Source organism: Felis catus, chromosome C2 (genome assembly GCF_018350175.1).
Source record: "Felis catus isolate Fca126 chromosome C2, F.catus_Fca126_mat1.0, whole genome shotgun sequence".
NCBI classification, from domain to species: domain Eukaryota; kingdom Metazoa; phylum Chordata; class Mammalia; order Carnivora; family Felidae; genus Felis; species Felis catus.
Window position 1 is genome coordinate 66142719 of NC_058376.1, and position 25526 is coordinate 66168244.

The 25526-nt window shown below is 39.7% G+C and overlaps 1 protein-coding gene across 3 annotated transcripts in view; it reads right to left on the minus strand.

Annotated features, from left to right (window-relative positions):
* Positions 1–15902, minus strand: part of LRRC58 (leucine rich repeat containing 58) — a 77931-nt gene extending 62029 nt beyond the window's left edge. The window contains exons 1-2 of one of the 3 annotated variants that reach the window (XM_023260203.2): positions 14987–15897; positions 53–181 (exon numbers count right to left, since the gene is read on the minus strand). In XM_023260203.2, coding sequence (XP_023115971.1) covers positions 53–181; positions 14987–15486 — 629 coding nt within the window. In that variant the 5' untranslated portion in view covers positions 15487–15897. Of the gene's footprint in view, positions 1–52; positions 182–14986 lie in introns of all 3 variants that reach the window. The other 2 variants (XM_045036994.1, XM_023260202.2) reach the window with 2 other exon arrangements.
* Between the last annotated feature and the right edge of the window lie 9624 nt (positions 15903–25526).

Consider the following 25526-nt stretch of genomic DNA (forward strand, 5'->3'; position numbering starts at 1 on the left):
AATTCCTAAGCCTGGATCTCTGTGTGTACTTAGATTGCCTGAAACTACTCACTGTGAAAGCTGAGGAGGCACACTTTGAATTTTGTTGTCACATAATACCAAGTAACTTAGAGAAGGCAGATTTGCTAATTCTGGTGGGATTTCTTTGATGAAGTTTCCTCCGAGATATAAACACTCTAAACTGTAAAAACAAATAAAAACAAATGTAAACAAACAAAAACTGGACAAGAAATTCCAATGTCTTTATTACAACAAACATATTTATTTATTAATTCAGCAAATGTTTTACTTAGGGATGTGCTAAGTGCTATATGGTCTCTAGAGAAATAAAGCAACCTTCAGGGAGCTTATATGACAGGTAAGCAGGTAAGACATGGCATCGTTATACAATATTATAATTAAACACAAAACAAAGACATAAATAAGAATAACATGATTAAAATACCAAAGTAAGCAGAACAGTCCATAAATAATAGAGAAGTTTAAAAAACAGAGAAGAAAAGGACACAGTAGTAGGGACTGAGACAGGTTTTGCAAAAGTGTTATGACTCTGGCTGGACTTTAGCACATGCAAATGCAGGAAAGAAAATAGGTTGGAGGGGAGAGCTTTTTTGGGACAACAAACACATCTTTTAACACAGAAGAAGAGAATTCATATTGAAGAACCCAGAGAGAAGGCTGAATGAAAGCCAGATTGCATGAAGCCCAAATTCTGTGATGGTAGGCTTGGATTTGATGCACTGTAAGGCAATGGAAAAACTACTAACCTTTTTCTGAAGACAGTGGAAAAACATGGCTGAACTCCACATTTCTTCTTTGTTCTTACTATTGCAAATGCATTCTTCAGGAACTATCTAAATAAATTATGTAAAACTGACCACTATCATGAAATTAAAGTTCTAGATAGTCACCTTATTTTCCATCAAGTTAACAATATTTCAGACATAAAATATATTGCACCAAAACGTACTGCTACTTTTTGTGGTGATGACTGTAGAAAGGCTCTCTCCAAAAGATTTTGGCAGGGAGTGGCAGAATCATTTCTTACAATGTATATAAATATAATTAAAATGTATACATACAGATCTTTTTCATTACTGTTTTGTCTTCCTGTTAAATCTGCTAACTCAGTAGACACTAGCATTCTTTAAGACACCTTTAAGTGTGTCTTAAAGAGAAAATACCTACTATACCCAAACTTCCAGGGTAAGAATTCCCTGGGGTACTTTTAAAGCTACAAAATCGAAGCCCCATCCAAATTTAATCAGAATTCCAGGGGAAGATTTTAGGAAATCAGGTTAAAAGGGAAATGTTAAAAGGTAAAGCCAAGTTACTCTGCAGAAGTACAGCTAATTACAAATCCACAATTAGCATTTAAGGGCACTTCTTACCACGTATACCTGCCAACACTTATTATCATCATCTCCCTTAGTTTTTTGTTATTATTTGTATGACAAATAACACAATTCTGTTCTTTAAATTTGCAGTTCTCTAGTTACTAGTGAATTTTGTATGTTTTGGCCATTTGTGTATCTTTAGAGAACTGCCTGTTCATATCCTTTACCCATTTTTCTCATAGGTTATATGGCTTTCTCTTATTAATTTGTTGGGAGCTTTGTTGTTAAATATATGTTCTGCATAACCTTGTTTCTCTGTGGCCTAGAGCATGGTCTATTTTTGTTCATATTTTACACATGTACAATGAATGTGTAGCTACTAGGATTGAGCTTATTAACTGCAATTCAAATTTTTACAGTTCTCTCTCATTATTAGGCCTTCTTGTTCTGCTGCTTAGTCTTCTACCAGAACCATAGTTTTCCTTCTTCCCTTTATAATTACCAAGTTTTGTTCTTTCCCTCTGAAAATACAGGAGCTATAATACAGATAAATCCTTGTTAAACTGTTCCTTAACTCACATGAAGCATTTCTTTTTCCCTTTTAATCCATTTTGCCTTAAAATTTATTTCTTTTCATTATCGATACTGTCTTCTTTTATTTGTTAGTATTTATTTCACTTAATCCACCATTCACCAGAATAAGAAGTTAGACCAATTACTTATTCTCGTTATGCCTCCGTTTCTTCTTCTTCAAAATAGAGTAATATATAATATAAAGTACCTAGTTAACACATATGAACTGGGCACCTACCATGTGCCAGGCACTATTCCAAGGAATATGGTACAAATAAGACCAAGTTCTTGACCTTACAATCTAGTGATAGAAAATAAATCAGAGAACACATATAGATTATGACAGATATGTTTAAGTGTTATAAAGAAAAAGGGAGGTAATCAGATGGTGATTAAAGTGAAATTCTAAACAGGGTGCTCAGGAAAGTTTCTCTTAGATGACATGTGAATGGAGATCTGAATAGAATAAATGAGTACAAATCCCTGAGGCTGAAAAATGCTTGGTGTGTTGCCAGTGTGGGTACATCAGTGTAGTAGAAGTGGGACAGTGGTGGTCAGAGGTCAGACAGATAGCCTGGGAAGGCCAGATCAGAGGGACCTTTGGGCCTTAGTAAGGATTTTATCCTATGTAGGAAGGGTTTTGAACAAAGGCTAATTGTCTAACTTAACTTACACTTTAGAAAGACCACTTGGCTACTGTGTGAAAAGTAGCATGGTAAGTGGTGGGGAGAGGGGAGTATGATGGGAGGAGAGGAAGCAGGATGAACAGTCTGGAGCCTAATGCAGTAGCACAGATGCAAAATGGTAGAGATTTACTTGATACATCTTTTTCTATCTTGTTACTTTTAACTCATTGGGTTATTTCAAGTGAACTCTTTACAAATGTACACAACTTGATTGTTGATATATTTAGACTTGTGTTTTCTAATACCACAGTATATCTCAATATCTTTTGTTCATTTGTTGTGTTTCAATCATGTCCAGAGACAGGTCTAGCAAGAAGTTGCTATGACTGATGTCAGAGAGGTTGCTGCCTGCATTCTCCTCTAGGATTTTTATGGTTTCCTGGCTCACATTTAGGTCTTTCAGCCATTTTGAATTTAGTTTTGTGTATAGTGTGAGAAAGTAGTCCAGTTTCATTTTTCTGCATGTTGCTGTCCAGTTTTCCCAGCAGCATTTGTTAAAGAGACTTTTTTCCACTGGATATTCTTTCCTGCTTCGTCGAAGATTAGTTGACCATATAGTTGTGGGCCCACTTCTGGGTTTTCTATCTGTTCCATTGATCTATGTACCTGTTTTTCTGCCAGTACCATACTGCCTTAATGACAATAGTTTTATAATTTAGCCTGGAATCTGAAATCAGGATGCCTTCATTTTTGTTTTTCTTTTTCAGTATTGCTTTGGCTATTCAGGGTCTTTTGTGGTTCCATACAAACTTTAGGATTGTTCTAGCTCTGTGAAAAATGCAGGTGGTATTTTGATGGGGATTGCCTTAAATATGTAGATTGCTGTGGGTAGTATAGACATTTTAACAATGCTTGTTCTTTCAATCCATGAGCATGGATCCTTTTCTATTTCCTTGTGTTTTCTTCAATTTCTTTCATAAGTGTTCTATAGTTTCCAGACAACAGATATTTTACCTCTTTGGTTAGGTTTATTCCTAGGTATCTCATGGTTTTTGGTTAAACTGCAAATGGGATCAATTCCTTGATCTTTTTCTGTTGCTTCATTATTGATGTACAGAAATGCAACACACTTCTGTATGTTGATTTCATATCCTACAACTTTCCTGAATTCATATATTAGTTCTAACAATTTTTTGGTGTCTTTAAGGTTTTCTACATAGCATATCACGTCATCTACAAATAGTGGAAGTTTGACTTCTTCCTTACTGATTCGGATGCCTTTTATTTCTTTTTGTTGTCTGATTGCTGAGACTAAAATTTTCAGTATTATGTTAAATAGTGGACATCCTTGCCTTGTTCCTGACCATAGCTGAAAGGCTCTCAGTTTTTCCCCACTGAGGATATTAGCTGTGGGTTTTTCGCATGTGGCCTTTATGATCTTGAGGTATGTTCCATCAAACCCTACTAGTTGAGGGTTTTTATCAAGAATGGATGCTGTATTTTATCAAATGCTTTTTCTGCATCTATCAAGAGGATCATATGGTTCTTACTCTTTCTTTTATAAATGTGGTGTATCACTGATTGATTTGAGAACACTGAACCACCCCAGCAGCCCAGAAATAAAATCCCACTTGATTGTGGTGAATAAGTATTTTAATGTACTGTTGGATTCGATTTGCCAGTATCTTGTTGAAAATTTTTGCATCCATGTTCATCAGGGATACTGGCTTGTAATTCCCCTTTTTAGTAGGGTCTTTGCTTGTTTTGGAATCAAGGTAATGCTGGCCTCGTAGAATGAGTCTGGAAGTTTTCCTTCCATTTCTATTTTTTGGAACGGTTTGAGAAGAGTAAGTATTAACTCTTCTTTCAATGTCTAGTAGAATTCTCCTGGGAAGCCATTTGGCCCTTGACTCATGTTTGTTGGGAGATTTTTTTTTTTTAATTTTTTTTTAACCTTTTATTTTTATTTTTGAGACAGAGAGACACAGAGCATGAACGGGGGAGGGGCAGAGAGAGAGGGAGACACAGAATCGGAAGCAGGCTCCAGGCTCCGAGCCATCAGCCCAGAGCCCGACGCGGGGCTTGAACCCACGGACCACGAGATCGTGACCTGAGCTGAAGTCGGACGCTTAACCGACTGAGCCACCCAGGCACCCCTGTTGGGAGATTTTTGATTACTGTTTTAATTTCTTTGCTGGTTATGGGTCTATTCATATTTTCTATTTCCTCCTGTTTCAGTTTTGGTATTTTGCACGTTTCTTGGAATTTATCCATTTCTTCCAGATTATCCAGTTTGTTGGCAAATAATTTTTCATAATATTCTCTCACAATTGTCTGTATTTCTGAGTTGTTGGTTGTGATCTCTCACCTTTCACTTGTGACTTTATTTATTTGGGTCCTTTCTCTTTTCTATTTGATAAGTCTGGCTAGGGGTTTATCAATTTTATTAATTCTTTCAAAGAACCAGCACTTAGTTTTGGTAATTTGTTCTACTGGGTTTTTTGGTTTCTTCTATCATTATTATTATTTTTTTAAGTAGGCTCCATGCCCAGTGTGGAGCCCCATGTGGGGCTCAAACTCAGGACCCTGAGATCAAGACCTGAACTGAGATCAAAAGCTGGATGCTCAACCAACTGAGTCACCCATTTTTTTTTATTTTTGTTTGTTTTGTATCATTTATTTCCATTCTAGTATTTATTATTTCCCTTCTTCTGTTGCCTTTAGGCTTTATTTGCTGTTCCTTTTGGAGCTCCATTAGGTGTACGGTTAGGTTGTATATTTGAGACCTTTCTTGCTTCTTGAGATAAACCTGAATTGCAATATACTTCCCTCTTAGGACCACCATCACTGCATCCCAAACGTTTTGGACTACTGTGTTTTCATTTTCATTTGCCTCCATATACTTTTTAATTTCTTCTTTAATTTCCTAGTTAGCCCAGGAAATAGGTTAGCCCTATTCTTTAATAGGATGTTTTTTTAACCTCCACGTACTTGTGGTCTTTCCAAATTTTTCCTTATGGCTGACTTCAAGTTTCATGGTGTTGTGGTGTAAAAATACGCGTGGTATGATCTCGATCTTTTTGTATTTGTTGAGGCATGATTTGTGACTCAGTATGGAGCTATTCTGTAGAAAATTTTGTGTGCACTTGAAAAGAATGTGCATTCTGCTGCTTTAGGATGGAATGTCCTGAATATACCTGTTAAGGCCATCTGGTCCAGTATGTAATTCAAAACTATTGTTTCCTTATCAATTTTCTGCTTAGATGATCTGTCCATTCCTGTAAGTGCTGTGTTAAAGTCTCCTATTATTGTATTACTATCAGTGAGTTTCTTTATGGTTGTTAGTAACTGATTTATGTATTTGGGTGTTTTGAATTTGGGGCATAAATATTTACAATTGTTTGATCTTCTTGTTGGATAGACCTTTTAATTATGATATAATGCCCTTCTTCCTCTCTTGTTACAGTCTTTGTTCTAAAATCTACTTCATCTAAGTATGGCTACTCCGGCTTCCTTTTTATGTCCATTAGCAGGATAAATGGTTCTCCATCCCCTCACTTTCAATCTGGAGGTGTCTTTATGTCTAAAATGAATCTTTTGTAGGCAATATGTAGATCAGTCTTGTGGGTTTAATCTATTCTGATACCCTGTGTCTTTTGATTGGAGAATTTAGTCCATTTACATTCATATTGATTATTGAAAGATATGAATTTAGTGCCATTGTGTTACCTATAGAGTTGGTGTTTCTGGAGATGTTCTCTGTTCCTTTCTAGTCTTTGTTGCTTTTGGTCTTTCTTTCCCAAAGAGTTCCCTTTAATATTTCTTGCAGGGCTGGTTTAGTGGTCACAAACTCCTTTTGTTTTTGTTTGTGTGGGAAAATCTTTCTCTCTCCTTCTATTCTGAATGACTGCCTTGCTGGATAAAGTATTCTTGGCTGCATATTTTCCCCATTCAGCTTTTTAAATATATTATGCCACTCCCTTCTGGCCTGCCACGTTTCTGTGGAGAGATCTGCTAACTTGATTTGTCTTCCTTTGTAGGTTAGGAACTGCTTTTTCCCTTGCTGCTTGCAGGATTCTTTCCTTAATTTCTGTATCTTGCAAATTTTACCATGATATGTCTTAGTGTTGGCTGGATTTTGTTGATTTTGATGAGAGTTCTCTGTGCCTCCTGGATTTGGATGTCTGATTCTTTCCCGAGATTAGGGTAGTTTTCAACTGTAATTTGCTCAAATAAACTTTCTGACCTTTTTCCTCTCCCTTCAGCTTCTGGGACTGCTGAGGTACAAATGCTATTTCATTTTAATAAGTTGCTAAGTTCCTTAAGTCTACCTTCATGCTCCATTACCTTTGTTTCCCTCTTCTTTTCAGCTTCACTATTTCCCATTAATTTTATCTCTTGTATCACTAATTCACTCCTCTACTTTGTCCATCCTCATTGTTATGGCCTCCATTTGGGTTTGCAACTTGGTTATAGCATTTTTAATTTTGGCCTGACTAGATTTTCATTCTTTTATCTCTGTAGTAAGGGATTCTCTAGTCTTCTATGGTCTTTTCAAGCCCAGCTAGAACCCTTATAATTGTTTTAAATTCAGTTCAGACATCTTATCCCTGGCCATCATTTCTTCCTGTTCTTTTTTGGGGATGAATTCCTCTGTCTTGTCATTTTGGAGGGGAGAAAAACAAAAAAGAAAAAAATAATAAAATAAAATTAAAATTAAAAGATTCTTTCTCCACTTGGTGGTGCTATTTAGCTCACTGTGGTCCATCAGTGCTGGTGGGCTAGGAGTGAAAATGGCTTCACCCTGCTCTCTAGTCTCTGGAGTGGGAAGTTTGCACCCTTGCAGATGTGCAATCACCCCTCCTGTGTCCCTGGCTTCTGTCAGATCCCTACCTCCACCCGGCTGTGTCTGAGCTGTCCACCTGCCAGGTGGTGCAGCTCTCCTCGGTTTTCTCTCAGGCATGGCTGTGTTTGAACCCCACACTTCAGAGGCCCCCACAGCCTGCTGTGATCCTCTGGGGGAGGGTTTCACTGTATTGTGGCCAGTGCTGTCTTGTCCCAGGAAATGGTCACTTGACTCGCACAGAAGCAGTGGCTCAGAGTTTATGATATCGTAACACACTGTCAGAGCCAGGGTTTGCCGTCCTCAGCCAGTGTCTTTGTTCCTACACTGGTGAATGGAGCAGCTCTACAGTGCCTGCCAGGTCTTTTGCCTCTGGAGAGGCCGTATCACTTCTACCAAATGCACTCCAAGCAGGGGAGTCACATGCTTCTCCCCATGTGACCCAGGGGATTCTCAGATCATGCTGCCTGCTTCCTTGCAGAAGCACCACCAGGTGTTAACCTCCAAAACGTTAGACTCTGTACTCTGCTCACTGGGATCATGGATTCCTCTCCACAGCAGCACCCATGGCTCTTTTCTCCCACAAATCAACTTCTGCAGTTCCTACCTTCCACAGGTGTTTTTGTTTGTTTGTTTGCAGACATGCAGCTTTGTTCTCTAAGACTTCTGATTTCTTGGGTATTCAGAATTATTTGATTATTTCGATATTTATGTAGCTGTTTCGGGGAGGAGGCAAGCTTAGGGTTACCCTACTCCTCTGCCGTTTTAACCCTCTTCTTATAATTCTGAATTTTATTAAAATTAGTTCCCACTTATACCTAAAAATAGGTTGGGCCCAGATAAGCTTGTTTTCAACCTGTGAGGTATAAGCCTTTGCTAGTAAACAGCTTGCTATTTCTTTTAAAGTCCATTTTTCTTGGAGTATATATTTTACGAGTCCTTTCAGCAAGGACCCATGGTCTTAATTTTCGAGTCCTTTGTCTCTGTTTTTATCTCTTTCCTTCACTGTTGAATAACAGCTTGGCTGAGCATAAAACTCTAGGTTGACAGTTACTTTTCCTTAGCACTAGGAAGCTATTATTTCATTATCTTACTACACCCAGTATTACTACTATTGTTTCTTTGTAGGTAATCAGTTTTTTTCTCATTGGGAGCTGTGTCTTTTTTCTGTATTCTCATTGTTCTAAAGTTTTACTATGGTGTTTCAAGATATGTTTAGAGCACTCTTTCTTTAATTGTGGAAAATTTCAGCTACTATTGCTTTAAACACTGCCTTTCCTATATTCTCTTTCTAGAATTTCTACTAAACAGCAGTTTGAATGTGGGAATCAATTTTCCATGAAAGAAACATTTTTTTCATACTTTCCATTTCTTTATCTTTTTGTGCTGCATTCCAGGAGAATGCCTCAGTAAGATCTTTTAGCTTACCGATTCATTCATCAGCTGACTTCAGTCCACCTTTCAGCACACTTAGTTCACAATTACATTTTTTCATTTCTAGGGATTCTAACTGGGGTTTTCATAATTGTCAGTTTTTTAATCTTCTTATTCTTGTTTCATTGTTGAAGTTCCTGCCTTTACCTCTCTGAAGTTAGAAAACATACTTATTTTAAAGTTCTTTAGTGAGTACCTTATTATATGTATTTTCCCAGGTATAATTTCTTTCATTTGTGAATTTCTTATCTAGTCCATAATCTCAGCCATCCTTGATAATATGGTGATTTAAAAAGCCAGCCCGAATCTGAAGTTTTTTCATTTTATTTATTTATTTAAAAAAATTTTTTTTTAATGTTTATTTCTGAGGCAGAGAGAGACAGAGCATGAATGGGGGAGGGTCAGAGAAAGAGGGAGACACAGATTCAGAAGCAGGCTCCAGGCTCCAGGCTCCGAGCTGGCGGCACAGAGCCCGACGCGGGGCTCAAACTCACAAACCATGAGATCATGACCTGAGCCGAAGTCGGTCGCTCAACCACTGAGCCTCCCAGGCACCCCTGAAGTTTTGTCATTTTAAACATACATTGATACTTTTTTCCTATTTTTGACTATGCAAATTTTTCCAAGATTGTATTTCTCCCTTTTGATTTATAATGCTTAGTAAAAGTAGCAGACAACTTTAATTTTGATATGTTATTTTTTCTCTTTCAAAGATCATCTTGTAGCAACAATCAACTGTTTGCATAGAAGACTGAATTCTCCTGCACATAAGTGTTTAGGCACTGGTATAAAAGGTTTCTGGGCAGGATTTTTGATCCTACTAAACATGGTATAAGTTAATGCTTAGTTACTCAGAAATCTCTTTTTCAGTGAGGGGAGCTACTAGAATAGAATAAAATAGAGTAGAATAGAATAGAACATTTGGGGCCCAAATCACTGAAATTATCCTGGAAAAGGGACTGTTTTAATTAGAAGACTACCTGGGAAAAAATTTAGCAATCCTGGGAGTCCTTTCATGAAGAATTCAATAGTTAAATAACAATTTGCAATATAATCTAATGATGAAGAAAAGAAAAGAAGGTGAAGAAAGGGAAGAGTGAATCTGAGAGCAAACTTAAATATTCCTTCCTATTTGTTTAAGTCAAGAACTAAGAGAAATTAGTATCTGGTTGTCAGTTATGACTCCATGTCTCCTTTAATCAATGCTTTGGGGTGAGTGGGGAGGTACACAGACAGAAAGGATACCAAACCTTAGTAGTTACTTGACATTGGCAGAAAGTATCTCCATCTTCTAAAATATAAAAAGCCCACTATTTCAAAATCATATAAATTCTCTTTTGCAACTGATGGGTACCATTAATCAGAGTACACAGCCAGCATATTAAATTTACACTCTCAGGCTTATTTTCTCACTTTGAAGCTCAATTTCCAAAGGTCTAGAGACTTGAAGCCTTTCATGATTTGTGGGAATTTCTAAAACACACTGTTTCCAAACATGCTTCTGAAAGGAGAAAAGAAACTATTGTTGAATTTAAATCAAAACTGTAGTGTTTACAAGTTCCTGTGGTGTGTATTTGTTAACATTGCATTTCTGTTCATCAGGCTTGGAACAATTTTATTTTTTAGTATTTGATGAATATTGAAAACAGAAAACTCATTCACAGAATTTATAGAATTCTTCCTTTCCTTTCTGTTTCGCATTAACAGACCAACCTTAAATTTGTTTCTTGGAAAGTATTTTGCTTTTCCAATCATTAGGGATACTGAAATGGGTGTCTTTTCTCTAGCAAGGGCCCATGACCTACTGAAAAAATACATGAGAGTCCCTTAGTGCCAGTAACTTTAACCACAGGTACAAGTAGAAAACGTTTTGCTTCTCCACCCAAATAAAAATGACATTAAGAATATCAAAAATATATTGGGGCACCTGGGTGGCTCAGTCGGTTGAGTGTCCGACTTCAGCTCAGGTCATGATCTTGCAGTCTGAGAGTTCAAGCCTCATGTCAAGCTCAGTGCTGACAGATCAGACCTGGAGCCTGCTTTGGATTCTGTGTCTCCCTCTCTCTCTGCCCCTCCCCCCACTCATGCTGTGTGTCTCTCTGTCTCTCAAAAATAAACAAATGTTAAAAAGAAAAAAAAAATAACAAAAATATAAATTAGTTCTACATTATGGTTGGTTACAGGGAGATGGAATTATAGTGAGACAGTTCTGAACAAAAAGGCAGAAAACCGGAAGAGAAACACAGACAGATTAAGAACCAGGGGCGCCTGGGTGGCTCAGTCGGTTAAGCATCCAACTTCAGCTCAGGTCATGATCTCATGGCTCTTGAGTTCGAGCCCCATGTCAGGCTCTGAGCTGACAGCTCAGGGTCTGGAGGTTGCTTTGGATTCTGTGTCTCCCCCCTTTCTCCATCCCTCCCCCCACTCACGCTGTCTCTCTCTCTCTCTCTCAAAAATAAACATTTTTTAAAAATTAAAAAAAAAAGTCAGGGCGCCTGGGTGGCTCAGTTAGTTAAGCATCCGACTTTGGCTCAGGTCATGATCTCACAGTCTGTGAGTTCGAGCCCCGCGTCGGGCTCTGTGCTGACAGCTCAGAGCCTGGAGCCTGTTTCAGATTCTGTGTCTCCCTCTCTTTCTGACCCTCTCCTGTTCATGCTGTCTCTCTCTGTCTCAAAAAAAAAAAAAAAAAAAAAAGTTAAAAAAAAAAGTTAAAAAAAAAATTGAAAAAAAAATTTTAAAAAAAGAAAGATAAGAACCATACACTTGTGGATAAAGAAAGGAGTTTTCTTGAGATGGCATCCTCATACTGAATCATTTTCAAATACTATCACTCACGACAGGCTTTATTTTAAAGTACATGAACCACATAAATCTCATCGTCACTAGCTGGTTTCAACTAAGTGACTGATACTAAATCTCATTGTCCTCATCTGATCAAATAAAAAGGGGTAGGGTGCCTGGGTAGCTCAGTTGGTTGAACGTCTGACTCTTGGTTTTGGCTCAGGTCATGATATTGTGGTTTCATGGGTTCAAGCCCTGGATGGGGCTCTACACTGGCAGCATGGAGCCTGCTTGTGATCTCTCTCTCTCTCTCTGCCCCTCCCCTACTTGTGCTCTCTCTCTCTCTCTCTCTCTCAAAATAAATAAATAAGCTTTAAAAAATAAAAATAAACAGGTGCCTGGGTGGCTCAGGCAGTTGGGCATCCGACTTCGGGTCAGGTCATGATCCCATGGTTTGTGGGTTTGAGCCCAGTGTCAGACTCTGTGCTGACAGCTCGAAGCCTGGATCCTGCTTCAGATTCTGTGTCCCCCTCTCTCTCTCTGCCCCTACCCTGATTGATCTCTCTCAAAAATAAATAAAAACATTTTTAAAAAATTAAAAAATTAAAAAATTAAAAAATTAAAAATAAAAAGGGGTGAATCAGGACATTGCCCAGGTTGTTTCTACTTCTAAGACTGTATTTCTACATGACCCTTTTAGCCTACAATCAACTAGAATTTAAATTTGGAGCATGGCCTAAACCTTTACTGATTCTGATTAGTAAAGAGAAATAGAGCATACAACTGAAAAATGATAACACAGACAAAAAAGATCCTACACACAACTGAGCCAAAGGTACAATGACCATAAAGCACAGTTTATTAGCTCAGAAAACCAGGTCAACCAGGCAAACAGTTTTGACCAATCCTCCTGATTACATATGCAATAGAAGTCAGAAGGATTAGGTGTTGGCCCTACTCTGTCACTGTGGAAAATTCTTGGGGTTGGAGTCAGAGATCCCTCAGATCAAATCCAATTCCACCACTCATTAGCTTTGGGTTCTTATAACTTAACCTCTCAGAGCCTCAGTTTCTTCCTCTCATCTCATAGAGGTATTGTGAGAATTAAAAAGCATATTTAGAGCCCCTACTACAGAGCCTACAGCATTATAGTACTCAATAAATATGATTTTTGCCTACCTTTCCCCCAATGTGATAGAAGTAATTGTTTTTTTAGTATATCAAGAAGACTTAAGTGAGATGGTTGGAATTATGGAACTTCAAATTATGAGGAAACCAAGAACTGTCAATTTTATGTATAAATCTCTTTCCAACACTTCTACTTCTTACTAGCTCTCCTAGCATCATCTACATGTAAGCTAGCATCATCTCTCATTCTCCTAGAATGACCTCCTTTTAACCAGCCCTCAAAGTCTCTTATCTTATCCACCCTCTCCCCACTCCATTGCTGTGCAGCATCAAGACAGATGTGCTTAAAACTCTCTCATGTGGGGGCACCTGGGTGGCTCAGTCAGTTGGGCATCCGACTCTTGATTTCGGCTCAGGTCATGATCTCAGGGATGTGGGAATGAGCCCTATATTGGGCTCTGCACTGACAGCATAGAGCCTGCTTGGGATTCTCTATTCTGTCTCTCCCTCTCTCTGCTCCTCCCCTGCTTGCATTTGCTGTCTCTCAAAATAAATAAATAAACTAAAAAACAAACAAACCAAAACTAAAAAACCAAAAGCAAAAAACCTCTCTCCTGTGTACTTAAAATAAAATCCAAACTTTACCATGGCCTGAAGATCCAACATGGCCTGGGAATGGTCCAAGTTCACATTTGCCACTTTCCCTTTTGGCCACTTTCTCAGTATGCTCTAGTACAATGTCCTCCTTTCAAAATGTTGGCCTTCAGTCCCTCTTGCCTTCAGGCTTTTACATGCACTGTTCCTTTTACCTGGACTGATCCCACCCCACCCTCTCCTAGTTAATTCTTATTCTTCCTTCAAAAGCTCAATTCAGATTACTTTCTCAAGAACCAAACTAAGTCATGTCCCTCTGTTATTTCAACACACTCCATTTGTCTTCATAGAACTTATAACAACTGTAATTAAATAATGAGGTTTACAAGTTAGTTGTTTAATGTCTCCTGTTAGTGTGTTAGCTCCATGAGAATAGGATCATGTTCACCTTTGTATCCCCAGTACCTAGGACAGTGCATAATACATGGCAAGTACTTTATAAATATCTGTTGATGAGTCAAGAAGGGACATCTTGTCCAAATGCCTTATTTTGCAGATTTGGAAGCTGTGGTCAGGATATGTTAAGTGACCTGCCTAAGGCTGGGACACCAAGAGTTCTTATTCTCAGGCTAATGTTCTTTTCACTATTTAACTCTTTCTAGCTCTAATATTCTGTTATCTTAGAAAACTCAAAACAAGATGTGAAAATATTCTACAGATGACAGATACTTTTTTTCCATTTTGGACAATACACTTCCTTTTGCTCTTTTTCTCACACCCTTGCAGAGCACTTTTAGGAGACTTTTGCTATCCTATTTCCTCTGCTTCCTCCTTCCATTTAATTCAACATTTATTTACTGAATAATGTAGTGCATGAGGCGGACCTGTGAACAAAGAATTAATAAGGTAAATGCAATGGCAGGATGAATGAGGTACAAAAGGACAGTTTAGTCAATAACTAATTGTTGTTCAGGAAGCAGTAGAGGAAGAAAATAGATAACCCTGGAGATAGGTTCTGAAGGATGAATAGGAGCTTGGCAGGTGCAGGCAACATTCCAGGCAAAGGGAACTGCACATGTACAGAGGCACTGCATCCATTCAACACATATTTAGTAAGTGTCCATAAGGTGCTGATAAACTGCACGGCTCACTTATTTTCACAAGTAGTAGTACTAGTATTGCGACAGAGAAAGGAAAGTAGAGAAAGGATAGGAGTGCTAGTGTTGCTACAGAGAAACGATACAGAGCAGTGGAAAGCAAGGGTTTGGTCAGAGTATCTTGTTTGTCATGCTAAACGGCATAAACTTTGATCTGTAGGAATGGAAAACCACCAGACAGAGCAAGGAAATGACAACCTCAGATTTACATTTGTGTGAGTACCTATTCAGTTCGTATCACTCCCCCGGAACAAAGAAAAAAGAAAAACTGCTTCCAAAATCAGCTTGGGGCAAACACAATTCCCAAACGCTGTCACACACAACGATCTTATTTATTCACGTACAAACTCGCTGAGATGGCCGGGCAGTGCTCACTGCCAAAGAATTAAGGAGCGGGCCTGGAAGAAGGCGGTTACGTGACAACTGTACGACGCCAAGACCAGGCCTAGCGCTCCGGGGCTCCCGGACACCGCCCCAAGGCTCCCCGACTTTTGGGGGCACGGCCCAGCTCACCTCTGCAAGTTCTCGATCTCGGCCGGGATGCTCTGCAGCTGGTTGCCGCCCAGGCTGAGGGTCTGCAGCGCGCGCAGCTCCAGCAACGAGGCGGGCACCTCCTGGAAGCAGTTCCCGCTGAGGTTGAGCATCTGGAGGCTGCGGCAGAGCGGCGACTGGGCCAGGCCCTTGGGCAGCGCGCCGGGCCCTCCGAGACGGTTGTTTTTGGCCAGCAGCGTGCGCAGGCTGCTCAGCGCCAGCAGCTCAGGCCCGAGCGCGGTCAACGCGTTGCCGCTCACGTCCAACAGCTGGAGGTGTGGAAAGCCGCTGCCCAGCGCCCGCGGCAGCGACACCAGACGGTTATGAGGCAGCAGCAGCCGGAGCAGCGCCTCCCTGGCGCCGCGCCGCTCCTCGCCCCGCGCCTCCAGCTCCAACTCCAGCGTCTCGGGGGACACGTTGAGGCGGGACATGTTCAGTTCAGCCTCCCCCGCAGCGACCACCGCCGCTCCGGCCTCCTCCATCGCGGCCGCCGCGGGGCGCGTGGCCCCGGAACCGAAGGGCGCCGCGCGCGACCCACAGGCCGGGAGCTTCGCCGCGCCCCGGAACCTGAACCGAGGGCTGCGTCGGAAGTGGCGCGAGCTGGCGCTAACCCCGCGCGCCCCCGCCGGGTCACGCGACGCTAGGCGGCGGGGTGCGCGCGCCGTTCGGGGGCTGGGCTGCTTTTCACGCGGCGCGCAGCGCGGAGATAGAGCGCGGGCGTGGGGGCAGGGGCCGGGTGGCTGCCAGGTAGAGCCTTGAACCTCGGAGGGTTTATAGTCCCTGAGGTCCCAATGACCTGTCCCCAGAGTGAGGGACTGCCTCGGTAAACAGCCCTAGGACTGTTTGCTTATCTGGCCTCGAGGGTTCGCGCGTCATGGTGCACCGCCCCCTTGGTTCCCAGGTTAGGAGTGGGCCCTCTACGCTGCAGGATTCAGTGAGAACACAGGAATTTAGTGATGAGTCATCTTCAGTACAGCAATCCCAGGAATTTAGAGGCTGGGGATTAACCAAGCTGACTTCAAAATGCAAAGACAGCTGGACTAGAAAATCAGAACCCCTGGATCCTTCCTCCGGTTCTCTTATTAAATAAGCTATGTGTCCTTGGACAAGGGATTTCATTTCCGTTTCTCCATCCATAAAGTATTGATAATACTTGCTCTGTTTACCCTACAGGATTCATTTCTTTTTTCAAGCATGATAAAAATAAGGTATATCAAGTAATGGTGTTTCTATTTTTTAGCTACAGAAGCTTTTCCGTGGTTTTTAAGTTGTAGTGGCTAGAAATGAATCTGGGAGCCAAGGGGGTTTGTTAATTTCAGATAGCTAAAATTAACTGATTAGTTTAAGAACCAAGCATTGAGACTGTACTGCAGGTTAAAACTGCAATTAACTGGCAAAATCCTGACGCTGGCTTTAATTTAATACTTATAATTAACATATTTGCCCTAAACTCAGTCTCCTCTGAAATTACTTTTTATGATTTTGAAAAGTCGTGAGTAGAAATGAGAAAAATATCAAGCAATTTTTTTTACTAATTGTATAAAATTAGTATATAATCAATGACATTAATTTGCTTTCCTCCTAAAGGAATAAAGTAACCTTTTTCTTGACACTTATTTGTGTGAGAAACTTTATGCTTCTTACTGGCTGCCAAATTTTAATTTCTGGTTGAGTTATAGTAACCCTGGTTGAGTTATAGTGGGAGGATATACTTGGACAGTTTAAAACAGAGATCGAATGTTTTTAAAACCTATAGTGTCCCTGCTTTTGAAACCTGTTTCTAAAGGGTCCTCTTAAAAAATTAGACCTTGCTTTGGATCAAGATCACATACTGGCAGGGCCCTTATATGTGGAAATTGCAATTACTTAATACAGTTTTATGCTTCTAAAAATGTTTATATGTCTCTGATAAAAATTAAGTGACAGGAATGTCATATAAAATGAGAAAAAAACTATTTGAATATGATTCACAAATAGTTAAGATTACAAATCAGTAAAATGAAGGGGGAAAGATGGAGATAACCTCAATAATAGAGAACAAAGCTGCCTGACAGAAAGTTTTGGAGAAATGTTTCATGTGAGAATCCCCTTCTTGCTCATAATGAGCCCTATCTCAACAACCATGGTTGCATCTCTTTTCCTTGAGGCCAGATAAGTCTAAGCAGCATCCCCCAACACTATAGTGGTCCTTAAAACTATCCAGGCAGCCTGGAGAGTTCTAAAAACCCCGTGGAAGGTAAAGGAGCATTGGTGGCTTGTTGTCATTCACAGTGATGGGCTGTGTCTTGTGGCTAGCTGAAGGAGATGCCAGAGACGCAGTGGGGGGCACTGGAGAGTGTGAAGGGAAAAGGAGACAGCACAGCACAATGCATTATCTAGGGAAAGGGATATGGATTTCAAGGAATTGCGAGAGTACATAGCATATTTGTCCACTTATTAAAACTTAACCATCAGGCTACTCTTGGGTAAAATTGAGTATATTTCAGGATAGGTCTCCTGATTAGGATTTTTATTGAAAAAAAGAAGGGAGACCAAATGAAGGGCATTTCCTCCTTTGGCCACTCTTTCTAGGTTTCCTGAGGGCAGGAACTCTGTCTACCCCACACTGAGACATAGTATGTGCCTAATAAATAGTGAATAAAATTGGGGCACCTGGGTGGCTCAGTTGGTTGAGCGTCCAACTTCGGCTCAGGTCAAAATCTCACAGTCCAGAGTTCGAGCCCCGTGTTGGGCTCTGTGCTGACAGCTCAGAGCCTGGAGCCTGCTTTGGATTCTGTCTGTCTGTCTGTCTCTCTCTCTCTGCCCCTCCCCTGCTCATGCCCTGTCTCTCTGTGTCTCAAAAATAAATTAAAACATTAAAAAAAAATAGTAAATGAAGTAAAGCATGAATAGGTTTTGGCATACCTGATTAAGATGGCCCTATTGCCCAAATAACTGCAGAAAAGCCAGGAAATAAGCTGAATGGAGGATTCTTCCGTAAACCATACTAGCTGGGAGGCAACATACTGATGCAGTTAAAGCATGGGCTTTGGCTATCATGAGATATGGGTTTCAGATCTCCCCCCTCTGGAAATCAGATTTCTTTCATTTAATCCTGATTTTGTTACTTAATGCCTTTAAGCTTTAATTTCATCTAATTATGAAGAACATTGTCTGTTTCATAGGGTCATTATAAGGCTAAATCTAAAGTGCTTACCATAGTAACTAGTTCAAGGTAAATATTCCATGAGTAGTGGCAATTATTAATATTATTAGCATTAATAATAATAGTATTTATTGTTACAACCATTACTTTCTCACACTTATTTTATCATGATCGAGGTAAAGAGAAAGTTGAGAACAATCTTTACTCGTGATGGCATAATTTACTGCATAAACTGTGGTTTTCTGCCAGGGCCATGCCATGTTTCAGGGATTAAAATTGAGAGGTTGGTCTAAACTCTCCTCATCCCTGAGTCTTGACTCCCAAAATTTATGCTTATTGTCCTGTCCCCTAGTTATATCAAGACATCATGCCTCGTAAACTGGATTTCTACCTTCATTGCAGCTACCTCTGGATTCAGATAGGCGTTCTGAAGCACTGCTTTCATTATTTCAATCCATCCCTCTCCCTCCTCCTCTGACCCCATGTCTCCTCTTTAGTTACCAGATGAAGGTCAGTTGCTTAGCCTGGCATGCAAGGTTTCGAATTATCTCCATTGCTGAATCCCTCTCAGTTTGGCTTATCTACTTTGGCCTGGGATGGTTTAAAGTTCTGCCAAATTCCTACCAACTGTAGTCCAAATCTCAAAAAGCCAGTTTAAGGCAGCATTGAAGGCAGAGGGAGATCCATTGTGAAGAGACAATGGCCTCTGTTTTTACAGGGGCCCAGAGTGAGTCTGCAGCGTTTGGTCATTTAGGGTCTACAGTTCAGTTATTATTAGCAGTTTATTTCTTTTCCTTAGTATATTCTCACTGTAGAATTGATAGATTAAGAGGTTTTCCTGAATATCTTTCCCCAAACCAGTCTTCTTTATTGAAATTTTTTGAAGATTCAAATAACGACGTGACATTTTTTTGGATCTGGAAGTCTTTGGCTAAGCATTTATTAGAGCTATAAAAGCATCCTGATGACTCTTCCCATTGAAATCACTCCATTTAGGGGGTTTTCTCTTACTTAGTGAGATATTTACCTTGGCAACTGTTTTGGGAATCTGGGTGGCTATATATCTTTTTAATTTTATGCACTTGCTTAGCCTATGTTTCATAATTGGGTTGTTTTACCTTTTCATGGATAGCTAGCCATAGCAACAACTATAAACAAGTTAAAATACTTCTAGTCCCCAATTTATTCATTCTCAAATACTCATAGAGCACCTTTTTTGTGTAAAAAAGTGAACGATACATTGGAAATGTATAGAGATAACTAAAAATAATGGCTAACATTTATTGGTTGTTTTCAAGTGCCAGGCACTGTCCTAGGGGCTTTGTAGTCACTATTTTATTTAATCCCCATACTCATTCTATAAGGTAGATATTATTATCCCTATTTACAAACAAGAAAACTGAGATGTGGTAAAATGAAGTAACTTGCCAACTCACACAGCTATGATGGGGCTGGATAAACAAATAGTGGAATATGACTCCAAAGTTTATGATTTTATCCAAATACAATCACTGCCTTCAAGATACTTATAGTAACAGAGATTAAACATGAAACTATAATAAAACAAATAATTCAGTTTAAAAATGGGCAAAGGATCCGATAGACATTTCTTCAAAGAAGATATACAAATAACTAATAAATATATGAAAAGATGCTCAATATCAGTAACAAAAGCAAATCAAAACTACAAAGAGATACTATTCATACCCACGAGGATGGCTAAAACCAAAAAATAATGAGGGTTGGTGAGGATGTAGAGAAATTGGAATCCTCCTACCCTGCTGGTGGAGATCTAATATGGTACAGTTACTTTGGAAACCAGCCTGGTAGTTAGTTCCTCAAAAGTTAAAAAAAAAAAAATTACCATATACAACCCAGCAATTCCCTTAGGTATAGATCCAAGAGAACTAAAAACATGTTCACACAAAAATTTGTACACAAATGGTCATAGCAGAATTATTCATCAGAGCTAAAAAGTGGAAACAACTCAAAGTTCTATCAACTGATAAATTGACAAATAAAATGTGGTTATCCATACAATGGAATTTTATTTGGCAATACAAATAAATGAAGTACTGATATATGTTACAACATGGATAAATTTTGAAAACATGAGAACACATAAGTGAAAGAAAGCAGTCACAAAAGACCTTATAACATGTCATCCCATTTACATGAAATGTCCAAAATAGGCAAATCTATAGAAACAGAAAATAGATTAGTGGTTGTCAGGGACTGAGGATGGAAGGAATGAGGAGTGACTGCTTGGCACAGAGTTTCTTTTTGGGGTAATGAAAATGTTCTAAAATTGAGTAAGACGATGGTTGCACAACTTGTGAATGTACTAAAAACCATTGAATTATATATACTGTAAGTAAATGAATTGTATGGTGAATGGACTTTATCTCAATAAAACTATTATAAACCTAAAGTTACTAAAATAGGAAGGATCAGTTGGTACCTGACATACAGAACATAACCAAATACTGTGAAAATTCAGAGTAAAGACACCTTTCCAGGCTGCTGTAATTAAGAAAGCTTTCATTGGATGATGGCATTTTGGTAGAGATGGGATGAGATATATGGAATTGGATGAAAGGGAAAGAAGAAGGTATTTCTTGAGAAAGAATGATGAAAACAAGAAGCGAATTACAGCCTATGTCTGGGAAATGGTGGAGAGTCTGGTTTGGCTGATGTGCTTTGTGCTGATGGTTACAATAGCCAAGTATTGCCACACTTTGGAGAATAATGGGAGAAGATATTTAAAATTGTGACTTTGCCCCCCAAATCTAAGGTGTGCTGTTATGATACAGTATAAAGGAAGAATAAAACTTGAAATGATTAATTGGTCTAGATCATGGTGGGAGAGGTATGAATACCAGGTGAGGAGACCATCTCTGATTCTTTTCTTTCTGGAAGCTCTATATCCCATTTCCTTACTGGCTCGTGGAAAGACTTCCAGGCTTGGGGCAGTCTGTGGCAAGTAGCACCTGCAGAAAGAACCTTATATCTGAGTACAAAGTATTCTTCATGGTTTCTCAGTACTGTGGTAGCATCAGGGTGTTCTTCCACTGCATCGGAGTGGAAGTCAAGTGTATGTCAAGCCTCAATCCCTGTAGCATGAGTTAGAGAAGGGATATGAACTGATCACAATTATTTCACTCCATTATGTCCCATTTCACAGTTATTTTATTGAGCATATTATGTAAATAAAAGTCTATGCTAGGTGTTATAAGAGCTTAAACAAACAAAAAAAGACATCACTCAACAGTTCATGTTAATGGATGTAGTTGTAAGTTTATTTTGAAACTTCATAAGTGTTTCCTTCACTTGGCCACTAAAAGTGATTGGAAGAACTGAGAGGTACTGGAGATTCAAAGCAAGAAACTAAGTGCTTCATTCATAGTCAGGTGGGGTGACAGATCTAGGGCGAAGCTGCTTCCGGCACCCATCCCCAGCAGGCGGCCTCCTGCTCCTGTCTTTACCTTCTTGGCCTTGTTCTAACAAGTCTGCTTACAACGAAGTGTTCCTTCAAACTCTGGACTATAGTCTATCTGGGCTGTGTAATGAGTGTAAGGACTAGGGCAACCCGTTTCAGACCCAGACCCAGTAATTCATGTGCTATGGGAGAAAGGCACCCTAATAAAGAGCTGACCCTATAGAACTTGGGGTTAATGGGAAAGGCTTTGAACGGGGGACCCAAATCATACTTACCCCTAAGAGAAAAGGGATACCTCCTGAACCTTCTCTCTCTGTACCACATTATGTGTGTAAGTTCTGTCTGTACATTTCCTTATTTTTTGAGTTATAATGTATTTATCATAATGTAAATATAAAATATCACTATAGAAAACTCAGAAATATATAATGTAAACAACTAAAGTCACACATAGTCTCACCATCCAGAAGTAACCACTGCTAACATTCTGGCATATTTCCTTCCTTTTCTATATGCACATATTTTTTTTCCACAAGGTTGAAATCATGCATATGTGTAAACATTGATTTGTATTTTTATTTTTCATTAAAAATTGTACAATGAGCACTTTCTGTGCCATTTAATTATTTTTCAAAAATATGATTAAAAAAATAGCACAGTATGATTCCCCAATATTAGACATTATGGTATTCTTTTGGTTTTGCTCTTCAACCATAATGCCTTGCAAACACTTCCTTTTTTAGCCAACAGATGCAGCTATTAGAAATATTAAGTCTCATGGAGTTCTTTACTGAGGTTTTGCTGCAACAGCTTGGTAATAACAGTATCACCGAGCCTTCTCGCTGGGGACTGCCACACAACTGTCCCTTCAAAGACATGCTACCTCCTCACTTTTCTTCTCACCAGGTTGATAAGAGGCACCAGCTGCCACACAGGTAAGCCCTTTCACTAAAGAGACTGTTTAGAGGGGCGCCTGGGTGGCTCAGTTGGTTGAGCTTCCGACTCCGGCTCAGATCATGATCTCACGGTCTGTGGGTTCACGCCCCGCGTTGGGCTCTGTGCTGACAGCTCAGAGCCTGGAGCCTGCTTCCGATTCTGTGTCTCCCTCTCTGACCCTCCCCCGTTCATGCTCTGTCTCTCTCTGATTCAGAAATAAATAAACATTAAAAAAAATTAAAAAAAAAAAGAGACTGTTTAGAGAAATTGTTGGCTGTGATGGTGAACTGGAGAGCCAAATGAAAGGTAATGTGACTGAAACATTTAGGTATCCACCTCAACTGTATCTAGTCCCCTTACATTTAGTGTCTGCATAGAGCTTGCTCATAGACTTCTCATAGTTTTTCTATAAATGTGAGGTGAAAATGGTACAAGCCCTAGAGGCAATACCTGGGTACATTGCTGGAGTTGTCTGTTTTGATTTAGTTAATACTCATCTTTAGTAGTGTATAAATTTCTTTTTTCCTTTTTTTCTCTTTCCTGTTATATAGTAAAACTTTGTAACACTGCATCCGATTTAATTTTGTTAATTTGTTAAAAAGACTTATGGATGCCTACAACATATGGAACACCATGATGGACATACGGAAGACAAAGAGGACTTAGGCTTGCCCCTAGGGAGCTTATAGTCCAGTGGGGGTGATAAGATATACATACAAATAACTATAAAACAAAGTAGACCAGGTTGTAAGAATATTTTTAGTGATGTAGAAATGCTCACAAAACAATGCCATGAGAAAATTAAACTGGGCACTAAACTGTATATGCAAACTGAGTTCTCCTTAAAAAGTACACATATAAAAGGCTGAAGGAGAAAATTCCAAAATGTTAATGGTGGTTGTCTGGGTGATGGACTTAAAAGAGATTGTAATGTTCTTCTTTATTCTTTTCTATTTTTTCAAACTTGTTTTTACAATGAATCTGTATTACTATTAGAAGCACTAAAAATATGCTTTGTTAACTGAGTGAGTACTATATAAAAGTACAAAGTATGGTAGAAGTAGGGAGGAGCAAAGATTGTATCTCCTAGGGTTGGGGAATTGGGAAGGCTTTAAGATGTATATCTTTCCTAATCATGAAAAACTTTCCTTGGAAATAAATATCTTAGAAATAGATAATGAAATTTTATCCAGTTGAAAAGGCATATTGCATTCCTACAACTTTTTTTTCTCTATGACATTTGACTACAGTCTCTCTTTCTCTCGTTTCTACACACCCCCACACACCTCTCTTTTGCCTATAGCTCTAGTAGCCGCTAGCTGGCATATTGCCTTTTAAATTTTATATTATTTGAGATATATCTTTCAAATTCTTTACTACATTTACCACAGGGAGATATTTTCTGAGTCAATGGTTATTGTCATTCACTAGTCATATTCCTAGTTAGAATATACAAGCTTGGCAAAGAGTCTTTCCACTTGTCCCACTGACCACAGAAATGTTTTATTTGGTTATTGGCTGGCAGAGTCTGCTCTTTTATGCTCCTGTTCTTCTGTAGACCTCTGTATCTGTAAATAGTCAACCCAGAGAGTGCATACTCTTCAGGGTCTAATAGACCTCTAGGAAAGAGACTTCTTGTAATATTCCACAAGTCACCTGTGCTGCTTCATCAGCTGATGAGCTTCCTGTTCTGTTGCCGGATGCCCTGGGTGATGGGACTTCACACAGCGTGTGGTAAAGTTGTAGAGGTTTGTCAGGACAGAATTTAAGTGACATGCATAGACTTCAGTTAACTTGAAAGGTGAGTCTTGATTCTGGATGGCCTTGGGTGAATTATTTACCCTCTGTATGCTTTAGTTTCCTCACTTGTAAAATGGACACAATATCAGGGTACTTGGGTGGCTCAGTCGGTTAAGCTTCTGACTTAGGCTCAGGTCATGGTCTCGCGGTCCGTGAGTTCGAGCCCCACATCGGGCTCTGTGCTGATGGCTCAGAGCCTGGAGCCTGCTTCGGATTCTGTGTCTCCCTCTCTCTCTGCCCTTCCGCCACACACACCCTGTCTTTCTCTCTCTCAAAAATAAATAAACGTTAAAAAAATTCTTTTTAACGTTTATTTATTTTTGAGACAGAGAGAGAGAGAGAGAGCATGACCAGGGGAGGGTCAGAGAAAGAGGGAGACACAGAATCTGAAACAGGCTCCAGGCTCTGAGCTGTCAGCACAGAGCCCGACGCGGGGCTCGAACCCACGGACCGCGAGATCATGACCTGAGCCAAATGGGACGCTTAACCGACTGAGCCACCCAGGCGCCCCTAAAAAGAATTTTTTAATGGAAACAATATTTACTTCGTAGGCTTATTTTTAAGATTAAGATTGTCCTTCGTAGGCATTTGATATATAGTTGCTATTCGTATGGTGTATCATAGCCTGGAGGATTGTGGCAGATTTTTTTTTCTCCTGAATAGATTACAGGAAGAAGAGGAAGCAGGAAAATATGCTGAGAGGATATCATAACCTTACCTTTCTTTCCTTCTCTGAAATAGTAAGGAACAAAAGAACATGTAAAGAAATTGTTATACAATGTGATCTAATGCAATGACAAAAGTATATTCAAAATACAAAAGGGGGAATGTTTAACTGGACTGGGATCTGGGAGGGCTTTGAGAAGAAGTGCTTCTAGGGCAGAGTTTTGAATGATAAGTGAGTAGAGGGGGGCAGGTGAGGGTGGTGGTGAGGGGGGACATGCCAGGTGAGGAGGGTCTGGACAGCACCATAACTTAGGCATGGTACTCCCGGTAGACCTTGGAGTGTGGAGGAGTCTTGAGAGATGAGACCAGAGAGAGAGTGGATCCAGACAATAAGATTGACTTCACCTGTATGTGTAAGGGCTTCTCAAAGGGACTGAGCATGCCCTGAGCCCCCCTTTCTCCTACCAGTTTCAGAGGTGTCCCAGGCTTGTTAATTCCATAAAGTGCAGCCTTGGCTACACAGTACTATCTCTTGG